Raw genomic sequence first — 16,748 nt, 5'->3', positions numbered from 1 at the left:
GTAGAACTTTCTTTTATTCTCCAGTTTGACAGTCAGTTATAACGGAAAAAGAACATAAATAAACTACTTTAATGTAGATTTTCTTAAAGGCTTTATTACGTGGTATCGGATCGGTGCATAAACTCCAGTACTTCCCGATACCGATACCAGCGTTTTAGGCAGTATCGGAGCCGATACCGATACTGGTATCGGTATCGGAACATCTCTACTCTAATTCACATTAAACTGAAAATTTCCCTTGATGGTGAAGTGAGACGAGGTGAATGGGACTTCTTTGGGACTATTTATGTGGACGTTTCTGTCCTCATTCATCTTGTTTCTTTCTTGCACAGCCGCTGCAGTTGACACACCATTAAACACGATGTTATATATAAAATTAACAATAAATTCACTCAACGTTTTGACCATTATGAGTGCAGCATCCAGGTACTTGTTGTGCACTGCATTTTGGTAACCTTCTCAGTGTGAATGCACTATGCACTCAATATAGCGTAAGTAGTGTAAGTACAGAAGTATGTAAATTGAGACACATCGACGTCTGATTAAAGCTATAGTACGTAGTTTCTGCCACCCCCATGAGGAATTCTAAGTAATGACAACAAAACTGTCGGCGGGCAATTTTTAGCTAAAGTTCCATATTCACTGTGTAACAGATGAAAGATGTCATGGGGCATTATAACAGGAGGCACCATCACAACTGCTCTATATTCTTATGCAAGGATGAGAACATAGATATGAATTGCCAGCAATAAGTGTTTTTCTTTTAATAAGCATGGAACGTTGAATCTGTGATATGTAACATTATTCCAGCATTTATTATGAAATATTATGAAAAGATTGAAAAAGATTAAAGTGCTCATATCATGCTTTTTGGCTTTTTTCCTTTCCTTTATTGTGTTTTTCCCTTTCCTTTATTGTGTTATATATCTTTTTTGATCATGGTATAGGCCCAAAGTCCCCCCCAAAGGGACTTACCATCTCCAACAGAAAACACTGTCCACAAACTGCTCCAAACAGCTCTATTGTAGTCCAGCCTTTACTTCAGAGACAAACGTGGTCACTTTGTAACACACGTTATAATGCTTGTCTAGGTGCTACTGTGGCACACCCTCATACTTTGCTTCTGACTGGCTAATAGTCCTTACCTAGGTACTGTCAGGGCACGCCCTCATACTCTGATTCTGACTGGCTAGTAGTCCTTACCTAGCTACTGTCAGGGCACGCCCTCATACTCTGCTTCTGACTGGCTAGTAGTCCTTACCTAGCTACTGTCAGGGCTAGGGCTGGGCGATATGGTTGAAAACTGTAACACGATATAAGTTTTTCATATCGGTCGATATCGATAATTATTGATATTTTTTATGACCTATTTAAAATAAGGACCAGGGACCAGGAGAAAAATATATTAAATTTAAACATTTTTATTTTAAACTTAACCCTGCTCTGATTATAATCCCCTCAGTTATAAAAGCAGAAATGTCAAGACAACCATGGAAAACACTCAAATAATTCAAATGTAAACAGGTCTAAAATCACAATGAACACTTAACAATTATCTCTTAACATTAAGGTGCAAAATTAAAGAATAAGTAAGAAGTGCTTAATAAAGTGTCATAAAATAGTGCAAAGTGTTAGCTAAATATAAGAAACCTGAGAAGGAACTATTTTCTGCAGGTTTAGTGCTAAGTTGGTAACCTGGCTTCTGGACAGTGCTCAGCACGTCTGCCTTCGTTATTTCTTTGTATCGTTTAGTAAGGCGCTGATGCAGAGTACCTCTCCATGGCGGTCTGCTGCTTGTGCCGTGTTGCAGCTGCAGATGTTGTTGGAGGTTGATGGCGAATACGGTGGTAAGCTCCAAAGTGTAAGCGTGGCTAAAGTGGTAAAACAAGTTTATGGTATTACCAGTGTTGGTGGGGACAACGGTCTGACGACATTGGTCTGACTACGGTCAGACTTATAAAATCCCCAAAACTGCGATACTGACTTTTCCTGTTTTATCAACGATTTACCTCGCTCGCTGCGGCACTCACTTTCCACTCCACGCCGGTTCTGTTATTGAAGAACACGAGACAGCGATGTGGCGCAACCAAACATGATACTGTTACATGATTGGCTGTTAGAGTGTCACTCCCCACGTTGCTAGGTTGCCAGAGAGTGAGGGCCTTTGTTCATGCAATCAAACTTGATTCACAACCTCTGGTTTCTTCTGATGAAGAAAAACAAGTTATCGAACGTTTTATCGACCGCATTTTCTATTGATATTGATTATGTGTCTATCGCGATACATATCGTTATCGTTTTATCGCCCAGCCCTAGTCAGGGCACGCCCTCATACTCTGCTTCTGACTGGCTAGTAGTCCTTACCTAGGTACTGCACAATAAGGCATGGATACCCAAACCAAGCCCGACAGGTCTTGACGGTACCAGGGCCGGGTTCGGACAGATATTTCAAAATTATGGTCGGGTGTGGGTCGGGCTCGGTCACATCAGCACGATAAGGCATTTATTGTAAAATGGTGTTGCGGCTCCTTTAAGAGAGCTCAGCGCGTGTGGAGGTTTGTGTGTAGAAAGTGGGCAGAAGAGAGATAGAGTTGGTGGAGTGGTGTGTGCGGTGTCCGAAATAAACCCCAGACTGAAAACTAAGTTCATTCATTGTCTCACCAGAAACAGGATTTTAACCCCAACGTTATTCATTTTATAACGTCGGCCCTGGAGGTAACGAGTCTCCCCTGGTTTTCTGACCACGGTCGGAAAAGAAGCGAGCAGGAAAGGTTAACACATTGAACATTTTAACAGCTTATAAATAGCTTGTTGCCCCGTGTGCGCTGATGCGCTCATCTGTTGACATTTTGAATGCCTTCCTACATTCCTTGCTTAATAAAAGCGGGCTTTCCACACAAAAACGTAGCCTATATGTGAAATTTTTTTATTTTAACTGTGTCGGGTTCAGGACACAAATTTCTTAATGCCTGTTGGGCTCGGGCCGGGTTCGGTCGAGGCTCTGTTGGACGCGGGCCGGGATCCGGACTCTACTGCACATGTGCGACTCCCAACAAAGATGGAACAGAAGTGAGATGTCTCACTCTGTAGCTAAAACAGAGAGTTCAACACACAGGGTGAAAAGAGGAGCTGCAGCAATGTGCAGTACGACAAAAATATAGTGTTTGAAAATTAAACCACATAAACCTATTCTGGTACAACCTCAAAATACAATTATGAACCTGAAAATGAGCATAATATGAGCACTTTAATAGTTCAGCCCTACTACATATGTAAAAGAAAAACACCTTTAGTGTCTCCAAAGGGAGCTGTGTGTCTGATAAATGTCCTCACTTGAGTCAGCGTTGGTTGAAGACTACAACAAATGAGATAAATCTGGAGGTGTTGAGTTAGAAAGAAGTGAGCTGACCAGAACATCCCTGCTGCAAGATAAAGGCTCAACATTAGTTGTTACTAACCGCAGAATCTCTGAACCGCACTGTCAGCCGCCAAAGTTGCATGTAAGAAGAATGTGTGGAATAAAAAAAAAAAAAAGACAATGTCTCTGGTTCTGCTGCATCGATTTTGATAATTTTTTTAAAAACTGTATTGTCATGGTCTGACATACTTTGGAGTGCAATGCTAAATCAGTGGATATCTCTTGTGAGGCTCTACCCTGCTGAGTCATTGTAATTGTACACTTAAATCCCAGTTTGTCTGCTGTAATGAAAACTAATCCAAAGATATATGAGATAAGATAAGATATACTTTATTGTCCCCGAAGGGAAATTTGTTTTGGACTATGCGTTCCGCAGCTTTACAAAGACAACACAAACTACAGGAAATAAGCATCTCTCAACACGTACTCTCATGCAACACAAAACATGTGACAGGTACCTATATAGTAAGCACATAAACTACTCCTTTCATTGGAATTTTTTATTGAACAACCCCTTCGGCTGCATTCTCCGCAATATGTGTAGCACAGCCAAAGCCAAAACCAGAAGCACTGGTTCAGGTGGCCTGAGGTATTTATTTACTTTATTTACATTATGACAGTATCACAGACATTTACAGAAAGTGTGACTCTGACAGTTGAACCTTGTCTATTTGATTTGTTCTTCCAAGCAGTAGGAAGTTATGTCGAGTTCTTCCACACAGTCTAAGGGTGTGTCACTGTCTAAAGCTGCCTTCGGCCAGTGTAACGCTACGAGAAGCGACGCCACTGGTTTAATTACATTACCTGGTAGCGTTCAGGAAGCAACGCATAGCTATTTTTGAAACAATGGGACATTTCTGGGAGCAAGCTATTATTCCACTAAGCGACCAAACGCTCCACCCCTCCATTTTGTTTTCTCTTTCTCTCTCTCTCTCTCTCTCTCTCTCTCTCTCTCTCTAGCTCTCTCTCATTTCCATAAAAGCAACAACTGTACATTAGCATTTTCAAAGGAAATGAAGAAACTGAATAACACAGAAAAACATGTTATTATTGATATTATTGACCGGATATTATTGACCGGAGAAGAGTTGATTGTTAGTAAGCTAACCCATGCTAACATTTCCACTAGCTTAGCCAAGACTAAGGCTGGTGATCAAAGTTAATGCCACACAATTTAGTAGCAAAATGGACGTAGTTTTCCTGTGAACCCGTTTGATTTCAGTCCTGCCAATCTGCCATCCCAACAGAGCTTTTAAGACACACAATGAGAAGCCCTGTTTCCTGACTCTCGGCTTCACCCAAAGCACTGTGGGAAAACCAAGGTGGAGAGGATCTCACAGGAATCAGCAGTGTGTTGCAGCCAGGTTAAAGGGGAGACAAGAGTCAGACAACATTCACAGTTCAGGACGTTCTGCTCTTCGGGCATTACAATCAAACCCATAACAATACGCCCCAGCCAGACATAACAGCACCTGCAGAGAAGCAACACAGCTCTGCTCTTTGGAGTGGTTCAGTGTGAGAGACAGAATAACTCTGCTTCAGATTACAGCAAGTGTTATAGTAAGAGATATCAACAGAATGAACTTGAGTACAGGGCTGCACGATATAAGGAAAATATCGTATTGAGAAAGTTTTGACTGATACTGCGATTGCGATTTGATTTACGATCAGGATGCGTGGGATTTCCCCCTTTCTGGTGTACATATCCCTGCCTCTGCTGAATAAAAAAATCAAAGGTGACCAATGCTACTTTACCAATAGACCATTATATAACTAAAACAGAAGTATTTTAAACTAAGTAAAGTGCTGTAACATGAAAACATGCAATAGAATGATAAAATCTGAGCAGTTGCTGGTTGTATTTAGCCCCCCCCCAGAGGTCCACCAGATGACGGTCCTTTCAGGGGCCGTGGTAGAGGAGTTGAGCCAGAAAAATGACTGTTAAGTTTAGGCACCAAAACGACTAGTTAAGTTTAGGAAAAAGACTGTGGTTTGGATTAAGACACTCCTGAGGAACGAGAAGCGGTTCCTGGGTGAAAGTATTTTGTTTTCGCCGCAAAGTGAACTCTCCTCTCCGGCTTGAAAGCGCTGTATTTTCCATTGAATATTGAAGTGCATATTTAAGTGTTTGGCATGCATGGCCAAGTGGCACTATATCAAAGAGGGATTTAATTCTTGCATGATTTGTTTTTTTTGTGGACGATCAAACAAATTTTTCACAAATCGCACCTTGGCGGAAGGAATGAAAAATAAAAAGCATATACCATTCTTAATCATTCTGAGTTTAGAATGTGGGCTAATTATATAGTTCTTTGGCCTACCATCACTTTTATTTTACTTTCAATTATGTAAGTATAAGGTCGTCATTGCAAATGAGAATAAATAAAAAAACTTCTTCCACCACTGAACATTAGCATAAGTAGCTCAGAGAAAACCTTATTGATGTTATCATAATGCGTTATTGAACAATTTAACTAAGCAAGGTAACCATGGCAGTACAAATCTTTGGAAGTACAAGAAGATAAACCTTCCAAAATCAAATAAAGGAAACAATACATGAACGTCTTTGCGCTAAATTAGCGTACTAGCTAACTTGTGAAACAGTGAAAGTGGATATTCGGACAATATGAGCAAAACCAGATCAATTTACCATTTATTAGTGATGGTTATTATAAAGTTTTAAAGACTTTCTAAAGGGAGCTTTCTGAATTGAGATGCAGGTCTTTGTTTTTTGCAGTTTTAATTTAAATTGACAGTAATCCAGAATTTTCAACCTTTAAAAACATTACAACACCACAGAATAGAATTACTTCCATTGTTTTTTTCAGGTATCCTTTATGTGGCCTGGTTGTTGTGTTTTTATTTATTTTCTTTCCCCTTTTGCCTGGACAAGTGTGATGAGGTCACACATGGCTGCTATAGGACAACCTGCGCCTCTCCTGGGTAGTAGTGTTTCTGTGAACGATGTCGCTTTTGGAAACGGCCGCGGGATTAAGTGTGTGTGTGTGTGTGTGTGTCTGTAAAGGCAAACTGGGGCAGTGAAGCTAATATAGCAGCTCACCAGATCCCTGTGGAGCACCCAGTTGGCATGGAGGTAATGGATCCCATCCAGAATCTGATACAGAAGAGACTTCACCATCCCTCGGGGCAACTGCATGGGCTTCTTGTTGGCCTTGGAGGCGCGGTGGAACTTGATGATGTGCTACGAAGCAGAGAAAGGTTTCACCTCAGCTGTGCTCAGCGTGTAGCTACAACAATCAGCAAGAAAACAGCTTCTCCACATCTTGGTGCGGCCTGGTAAATAGAGAGGCAAAGTTCCTCTCTTTCCAGTGGGCCTCATTCAATTAAATTCAATTCAATTCAAATCAAATGTATTTATGGTATCAAATTATAACAAGAGTTATCTCAAGACACTTTACAGATAGAGCAGGTCTAGACCACACTCTATAATTTACAAAGACCCAACAATTCCAGTAATTCCCCCATAAGAGCAAGCATTTAGTGCAACAGTGGTGAGGAAAAACTCCTACTCTTGGTAGGCGGTGTCTGGTTGGGAGTGTGATGAACAGGGGCAATTATAGTAACAATAATGATAATGGAACTATGACTAGAAATAGTAGTTGTAGTAGTTCATGGCGTAGCAGGGCACTGCATGGCATAGCAGGGTGTATCAGGGCACTGCAGGGCATAGCTCATAGGACATTTTTTTGGAAAAAGTATGAAAGGTAGTGAATGGGGAAAGACAAATTTTACATATTTTTTGATCTTGTATGAATTGAGCCATGGATTACACAAATGATGTTCGTCAATTTAAAAGATAATTTTACAACTGAAGAAAGTCTCAGTTTGTCGTAGGTTTATCATCGTACCACTTAGTTTTGTGTGAAACTGCTCAGTGGACTACATCTCTCGTCTCGCACGATATACTTCTCCAGCTTGCTGCTCGTCTTGCTCGATAGCTAGCTAGCTGAGCTCTGTTCCACTCCCGGGATTGTTCAGATACCGGATATCCCTCTTTTTTGTACAGGATGTCCCACAGCTTCCGCTTTCTTTGTGTTGTAATTATAACCTCCGGTGGATTTGTGAGGACTGTGGTTAACTGCTCCTCAGATCTCTGCAGGGTAAATCCAGACAGCTAGCTAGACTATCTGTCCAATCTGAGTTTTCTTTTGCACGACTAAAACTACTTTTGAACGTACACATGTTCCACCAAAACAAGTTCCTTCCCGAGACTATTTTGCAGAGGCACAGTGGCTCCGTCCGGAGCTTAGCGCCGCCCAAGATGATTGTGATTGGTTTAAAGAAATGCCAATAAACCAGAGCATGTTTTTTTTCCCATCCCAGAATGCAGTGTGGACTAGCCAGAGCCTCCTCTGCAGCGCTGTGGAGGAAGGCCTGGCAATGCAAGACTACAACACATGTAATGTTATCTTACCTGATGTGTACGAATCACACAGACACCGTGGCTTCAGAGAGACGTCACCCATGCGACTTTCAAGGTTGTAGTCTTTCTAATTCCGTATTTTCACAGTCTTATACTTCAACAGTTTTATGACAAACTGAGTCTTTCTTGCCTTACAGAATTATCTTTTAAACTGACTAACATCATATGTGTAATTCATGGCTCAATTCAAACGGGATCAAAAAAGAATTAGTCTCTCCCCATTCACTAAAGTACATCTTTTGTGAAGAGCCCATGGTCCACTGTAAAGGGAGGGACTTCACCTCTCTATTGGGCAAACTATAATGCTGTGAATTATGAATATTTTAGTTTTATTGTGTAACCTTATTGGCAACTGGCGGTACAGAAAAGGTTTCCTGAGTATACAGAAATCAACACCAGCAGGAGTTTACCAGACACTCTGGCAGGTGGCCATTTTTAAAAGAGAATAGCATTTATAAGTCCTGGCTGAAATGTCAGGTAAATTAGAAATGATTATTAGCTAAATAAATGGATCCAGGCTAGTGTTGTTTGTAAAGAAAATATTTAAAAAAGAAAAATAGGCAACACAATACATTTATTATCAAGGATATTCAGTAATATGGAAATATTGTTGGTTCTAATCTTGCTCACTGCTCAAACATTACTTCAAATATACAAATGTGTTTGAAGTGTCAACTGTTTCTCTGGTTGAGCCATTTAGGTGAATCATCTAAAGTTACAGCAGATACTGTGTTTGCTATCTAGGTAAATAAGCTGCACACAGCACAGAGAATACACATGTAAATAAAAGGTAAAGGTGTGTTCGAGAAGTGGAATTTCATTTCCACAATTAAACACACATCCTATACTGCCAAATAATTAATCTGAACATCAGAAAGTCTTTTCTGTGCAAGGGCCATTGCCCGTGCTGCCAGTTACAGTGACAGAGAAACATGTGACACAGTGAAGGAGTATTTTGGGATCATTAGAATACAACATGTACACACTGTGATGCTGTGATGGCACAGAGAAACTCACCCAAAGGTCATGTTCGGCATAGTCGAAAAGGAGCCACACCTTTCTGTCACTGTGGGACAGGAACACTTTCTGCAGGGCAATCACGTTCGGGTGTTTCAGTTCTCGTAGCAGCTGGAAGACATGGGAATCATTTCAAAACAAGATAAGATATGTGATAACATTTGAATTAAATGCCAGCTTTGTGTGTAAGCACACAGCAAACATGTTTTCTTGAAATTAGTCCTCATCTGATATTGATGTGACAACAACCCAGACTGGCAAGAGCACAAAGTGAACCGATAAGTGTTAACCGTTGGAAAATAGCAAGAGACCATTGGTAGAAGTAGGGCGAGGGGGAACGCCATGGAACGCTAGCCTGGAAATCCAGAATTCTCGCGAGAGCACAATTTGAATTTGCTCAGCGAGTCACTCTGGCAATGAGTAATGATGCTCATTAACTATGCCCTTGTAGCCAAGATGCACCAATCACATCGGTGTATCTGATATAGGCGGGCCAGAGGCGAGCTAAACTGATGACGACAGTTTAATCTACCAGTTAGCTCCGCTGGTAGCTAAGAGTTTAATCTACCAGTTAGCTCCGCTAGTAGCTAAGAGTTTAATCTACCAGTTAGCTATGCTGGTAGCTAAAAGTTTAATCTACCAGTTAGCTCCGCTGGTAGCTAAAAGTTTAATCTACCAGTTAGCTCCGCTGGTAGCTAAGAGTTTAATCTACCAGTTAACTGCGCTGGTAGCTAAGAGTTTAATCTACCAGTTAACTGCGCTGGTAGCTAAGAGTATGGGGCTCTGGATACGTCACCCTGTGTATTGTTGTGATTGGTCGTGGTATTATCCAATTGCGTGCAGTGAGATTTTCAAACGCAAGTTGGGCCATTTTCATTACTCAATGCCAGACCCTTAATCTTATGGATTTGGGTCTGGATTCCAGGCTAGCGGAACGCAGTTTCAGGAGTAAAAGTCGGGATGGAATGGGGTTCTCTTTCATTTTCAAAAATAGAGTCAATGTTTGTTTTTTTATTTGGGTAAATTGTGTATAGCCATTTTACCACAGATATCTATGTGGGTTTTTTCAGTGTTTTTGAATTAAATATTTTTCCCGAGCACACTTAAACGCAGCACAGAAGCTTGTCAGCGTTGCAGCTTGTTTTCAGACAGTTGCATCCGGCGACACAACAGACTTTCAAATTTCTTTACACTTCAGTGGTGTCTTTGACATTTTAAGTCTAGTTTGGAACATTAATTTTGATAACTTGGCTGCTCATGTGTTCATTGTTAAAATGAAAACACACAAAGTCTGATGTTCTTCTTTCACAAATTTGTGAATGATGGTCCAACATTTTGGTCAAATAATGTGAACGTACTTTTCCCGTGCAGGGTTCCACTAGTAAAATCTGAGTAACGAGACAAAGTGAAAATTCCTTTAGTGTGGTGGCTAGTAATATCATAAGTTATCGTTAATGTCAAATGTACAGATATATAAGGACAAACTTCACCCTGAGTCTTTTCAACACAAAAATATTTCTTTATGTGATGTGCAAATATGTAAGGAAAAATAAATTGTACACAAGCACAAGTCATTAATCACATACATTCGCTTGAAAATGATCCTGTGTTGCAGCCAAAAAGGACAAAGAATAATAAGATGGGTAATGGCATATATGCCAAAACCCCTCTGTATTGTGAATGATACATTCCATGCTTAATTTACAGCATGGATACATATTACACAAACAAGACAGTAATTACTGTCTAAAATGAGACATCAAACAACTGATAAATGTCTTGTTTAATATGCAACTATTGCTTATCTTAAGCATATATCAATGTAAACAATTCAAACATGTTTCTTAATACATGCTGAATGCATACATGAAACTGAAATAAGCATGGAGAATTTAATTTGAAAAGGAATAGAGATGTCATTTAGCAGGTATATCTCATATTTCTATGGGGTGGACATTTTGTAAACACATTCATTGTCCCTAGAAGATGAATAATAATACAGTGATCCCCTGATTTTTCATCTAGCCATGTTTAGGAGCTAGAGTTCCCATGATGCTTTGGGAATGTAAACAAGAAGTATAACGTTGCCATGGATTCAGTGTGGCCTACAACTTTTCTATGATTTCTTAACAGATTTCTAGACGTTTATTCACGACGGATCTGCAGATAGAAAGATCAGACAGGAGGTAAGTCATGCTGAATCTAAAATGATGTGCATCATGTCTGTGTGTTCAGATTGGACTGAGTCATGACTCAGAGAATGAGTGTGACGATCGGCGCTAAAGATTTTAATGTACCTTAATAGCCTCCACTGCTGTGTGTTGATAAGCTGGCTAAATCAGACTGTCAGACAATAACTAACTTCCCAGCATGCACCTTTATGTATGCTTCACCGCTTTCCTTGGGCACTCCCCAGTCAACTTTTTCACACTTCCCCAGAGGAACGCGCCACAAAGTTTCAAAACCCTGAACATCGCATACAGAATTTAGGAATTCACATTTTTCCAACAACACAGTATCTTAAAAACTAATGACAGAGTTCCTGTTGGCTATACTTAATGCGAACAAATCATGCTAATATGGTTTACTAACAAGCTATTCTATGAAATGCTATGCTAAGACATTAAGAAATTAGTCAGATTAAATTCAAGATGGCTTTAAATTTAACGCACACCCTCACTAACTTATAATGCAGAGCTTAAAGCTTGAATTGTTAAGTAGTATTATCATATTTATTGATCATTATCTTATGTCAATGAACACTATATTTAAGTGAAACATAATACAATGTGATTCCAATGGGAACAGCAAACCACCCCAGTCACAGAAATGCGGCAATTAGGTTTCCCAATTCCAAATAAGTTTAACCCTCGTTAACCCTTTTCTGAGTCAACATTTTAAATGAAAAACCTTTATCAACGTTTTGGTCATCTTTATAGACACTTTTGTTGACTTTTTCTGAGCCTTTAGAAGTTTGTAAAGCTTTTTGTTTTTTACATTTGTCACTTTTTTTCAACATTTGTCAGATTTTTGTCACATTTGTTTGAAAGAAACCCAAATGTTCTGATATACTGTAGAAACGTTTTGAAAATGGGTCAAATTAGACCCGAGGACAACAGAAGGGTTAATCCATAGTAGCGGTATGGAAACTTGTAATGTCTCATCAGTGAGTCCCTGGCTGTAACAACAGCTGATAATGGAAGTTAGCAGTGAGACAGCTGCATAATGGAGGACTTCCATCCTGGCTAATGCTGCACAGTGCAGCTGCATAATTCAAGCTGAACCTCTTTCTCTGTCTTTGTAACTGGTTCATCGGTTTCACCCCCTCCCATTCACACTGTGCCATTTGCCGACCCACCACAGACTATCCATAATCAATCATGCCCTATAGACAGGCCTCCATGTCTGCAGGGTGTTTCATTCGGGAAGGCAACAGAACCGAAACGCGGTGAATGCCACCCGTACTGTCATGACTCTTAAGGCCAATTTATGATTCTGCATGAAATCCACGCTGTAGGTACGTACGTAGGTACATGGAGATACAGACTCTACGCTGTAGCCTGACTTGCACCTCTCAAAACATTTTACTACACTTTGCAGCAACTGTCATTGGTCCGCTTGGCCATGGCTTGGTAGCGTCGCTTCTCCCCCTACTCATTTCATGGTTCTACTTCTGCGTAAACAACATGAAAACAAGGAGAGGGTTAACTTCTTCTGCTAAAGATTTCCGACCGTGGTCGGAAAGCACAGGGGACACTCTATGCCATCAGAGTCGGTACTCGCTCCGGAGATAATCGTCGTCACTCTCTCACTCACCCTACCACCCACTCCCCACGCAAACACACATGCAAGCCCTGTTATTCTCTTAAAGATATTGACGCAGACACCAAGGCACAAGTATAAACATCAGGCCACTTACGTAGGCTACGATGAAAGAAGCATAAATTAGCCATTACTGTATTTCACCTACAGTAAGATGCACCATCCGTTGTAACTCCCATGTGGTTGTTCTTCTGTATAAACTTTGCTTTTTGGCTCCACCTTTACATATCGTGCCCGACTCTAGTCCAACATCTTCATTTCTTAGTAATTAAGTAACACAGATGGAGAACTGAATGACAGACAAAAGTGTAGACAAAAGCAGTGAAAAACTCATTAGAACACAAGCCTGCTATAAACTGGAGTAGTCTGGATTAACGGAAGTACGTTAGCTAGCGCTATCTGATACTAGCGATTTCTAGTCGGCGACATATGTTGGGCTTCATTTAATAAACATAACCTGTATTAGTACACAATCGTATGTGTATTGTTTTGATTACAATGTGCGGAATTACTTTACGTTGCTTATTGTCAATTTATTTCTATGTCTCACCGTTAATCACCGGCGTCTGTATAGCAACAACAGCGGTTGCCATTGTTGTTTCTGTGTGTGTGACGACAAAAACTGTAACTGGGAGTACAACCATCTGGTACCAGTTCACAGGTAGTAAGTTACGGGTTTGACTGCCGTTCCAGGGCACTTTCATGGGGAGAAGGTTGTGAAAACACGGGTTACGGGTTGCCTGGAACGCAGCATTAGCGCTGTCGAAGACAAACAGGGCTGTACTGGTATTACTTAACTAATTCCTTATGTAAAGCATATTTTAGTGTCTAGAAAGATGCTCTATACACTTTTTTTGCTCCAATTTGCTGTCTGATTATAACTTAAACTCATCTGGATAAGGTAGCTTACTTGGACTTTACTAAGGGGAGCTCAAGAATAGTCCTGTCTGCACACAAACATATGGTACACACAGCCAGTCTATAGCAATGCTAGCAGCTCTGTAAGGAACATTGGTGCTTTGAGCTAAATGCTCAGATCAGCATGCTTAAATGCTCCCACAGACTCATTGATGTTAAACAGGTACAATGTTTACAGTGTTCACCATCTTAGTTTAGCATGTTAACGTTAGCTTATTACCAGTAAACACAAAGTAGCTACAGATGAGACGGATGAGATGTCATTTGACATTTGTTCTTTAACCAAAGTATTAGACAAATTGAAATTGTGACCTGATGACGTCGTTGGATCAGGTCAGTGGATCAAAATATCCTCTGAGGAACATGAAAGTCTATACTAAATTTCACAGCAATCCCTTTACTAGTTGTGAAGATATTTTAATAACAACCTTATGGTGGCACTAGATGCATTAGGATACGTCTTTACAACATTCCATGGAAATCTATCCAATTGTTGAATTATTTCATTCTGGTACAAAGTGATGGACTGACCGACATCATAATTTCTAGAGTTTGGGAAGATGCATGCAAGAAGAATTTCTGTAACTACATCTGAGCAGCAGTAGAGATTATCAAGCCCCTGAGTGCCAACTCAAACTGAGAGCAGAGCGTCACCTGTTCAATTTGAAGTGAAGGGTCTTTCTTCCTTCTACTTTCAAAATAAAAGCAAGGACAGTGGAGTTTTTGAGCCACCAGACGAAGACAAAGAGCAGCATTTGGTATCTGTAGCATCTTAACATTTTTAATTCATTGACACAAAATTACTAAAATGACATTAAAGTTGTCAATTTACTTTAAAAGTAGTTATAAGCTAATATATCCTTGTGTATTCTAGTCGTGTTATCTTTGTATTTGTTGTGTAATTTTCTGAAGCAGATGTAGAAAATGTTGATGTCGGAAGGCAGAGGGGGTCTCAGATGATGAGCCAAGAAGCACTTTGTCTCAAGCATACTTGTTACTAGAGTTGTCGCTGAAAGGCTTTTTGTGTCATGACACATTTGACATGAAAATCAAATGGTTGGGGAATCGTTCCTCAACAAAGGAAACACATCAGACTGGATCAAATACCCAAAGTTAACTTGTCACTTTGGCTAGTAACAGAGTTGGACTAAACAGTTTCAATGTATATCTGCTAAGGACCAGGATAGTGGCTGTGTCCTTTGCAAAGCCTGTAGGGTTGATTTTGTGTGAAGAATGACTATGATCTAAAATAGCAGAAGCATCAAAAGAAACCAAGCACTGGATCAATTGCGCAGCAAAAACACTATATTTCTATTTTTGTAATATTGTACCCACAAGCAGTTGAGGGCAGCAACAGAGGGAGGGACACACGGAGGGAAATAATGCAGGAATTGTATGCACGCTGTTTGATTTGGCCTCTGAATGGGGAAATGAGGGTTGTGTTTAATCACAACCTTAATCCGCAGGCTATAATGGGGCATTGTGGTAATGAGCCCTGGGCTTAGGGCTTGTACACCCCAGCTCTATGGCAGCACTTTCAACCCTGAGGGCCGTGCGCCGGACCAGACAGACCCACTGAGACCTCATATGATCACTGAATCAATGTGGCACTAATGCTACTTTCACACACAAACCCAGCGTTTGACACAGGATCATGAACATGTTTAACACATCTACTATTTACAAGTACTATAGTGCCCACACCCATGACCAAATCACCCCATGTTCCCCATTGCATCCAGTTGAAGATAGGGCTGTGCGATATGAGGAAAATATCTAATTGCAATTATTTTGACCGATATTGCGATTGAGATATGATTCACAATGTTGTAGGGAATGATCTTTTCTGTATCATGAGTCTCATTTTCATGAAAGACCACAATGCAGCACGATACTTTACAAAAATAAAACATTTCAAAATAAAACACCTAAGTTCATGGTGATTTTGGCTGTCTTGACTTCTCACAGCGAGACACGCGATTAGGCACACGGAGAGAGAGACCGACGGACAGACAGAGAGAGTGACACACACCTCCAGGATGCTGAAGCGGGCAGGAAAGATTGAAGCCGATCCCTCTCACCCCGTACACAAACAGTTTGAACCCCTCCCCTCTGGCAGGAGGCTGCGGTCCATCAGGACCAAAACCTCACACCATAAAAACTGTTTGGTAACACTTTACTTGAAGGTATCGATATAATCGTGACATGACACTGTCATAACTATGACACAACACTGTCATAAATGTGTCATAAACGTTATAAACAAGTCATAAACGTTTATGACTTCTGTCATTAAGTGTCATTCGGTTTTTGTCATGACAAGTTGACATTGTTTGGGTTGTCTTGATTATGACAACCTGACATTAATCAAAGTGACATTACCAGAAGTTGTCTTGGTCATGACAACTTGACATAAAATTTGTTTGGGATTTCTTTGTAATGACAACTTGACATTAACCAGGATGACATTACCAGAGGATGTCTTTGTCATGACAACTTGACATAATGTCATCTTGTTTAATGTCAAGTTGTCTTAATGAGGATACTCCAAAGAAATTTTATGTCAATACACTTGCACTAACCTTCATCCTGGACTTTACATCTGCCCATTGCATATACTTTATATTCTTTGCAATCTTGCACTCAACCCATCAGCCTTTTTTTCTTATGCAAAAGTAAACTGTATGTATAGATTTGTTTTTTTTCTGCATTTAAAGTTTATTTTATATTCATGTTTAATATGTTTGTTTATGTATGCACATTTCACGAAGGCAATTTCCACATAACTGTGTACTTATTGTGGCAATTAAACCTACTCTGATTCTGATTGTGACAAGAATGTCTCCCTATATTGATAATACTGACACACCACGTCGCTGCCTGCGGACACACAGTGGTCACCAAACAGCATGGAGCTGATGATTTTCTTAAGCCATCTGACGCGTTACTGTATGTAAAACATATACTTATCTTGGTTGTAAGTAAATACAGTACATTTTACAAGGACTTAACATTGTTAATTTTGAATGTTTGGTAGCTGCTGGTATAATAACATAAAACAATAAAACCAAGTCGTGGGAAAACGCCACTATGAGCCATAATGACACGTCTGTAATCCAGCTTTAGCCA

The 16,748-nt window shown here is 40.2% G+C and overlaps 1 protein-coding gene across 1 annotated transcript in view; it reads right to left on the bottom strand.

Moving 5' to 3' along the window:
- Positions 1–16,748, bottom strand: part of cdk19 (cyclin dependent kinase 19) — a 70,987-nt gene that overhangs the window by 33,815 nt on the left and 20,424 nt on the right. Inside the window, exons 3-4 of the mRNA XM_028605315.1 lie at positions 8,880–8,990; positions 6,480–6,620 (exon numbers count right to left, since the gene is read on the bottom strand). Coding sequence (XP_028461116.1) covers positions 6,480–6,620; positions 8,880–8,990 — 252 coding nt within the window. The remainder of the gene's footprint in view (positions 1–6,479; positions 6,621–8,879; positions 8,991–16,748) is intronic.

This window comes from Perca flavescens, chromosome 18 (genome assembly GCF_004354835.1).
Source record: "Perca flavescens isolate YP-PL-M2 chromosome 18, PFLA_1.0, whole genome shotgun sequence".
NCBI classification, from domain to species: Eukaryota; Metazoa; Chordata; class Actinopteri; order Perciformes; family Percidae; genus Perca; species Perca flavescens.
This window is presented reverse-complemented; position numbering and strand designations above follow the sequence as displayed.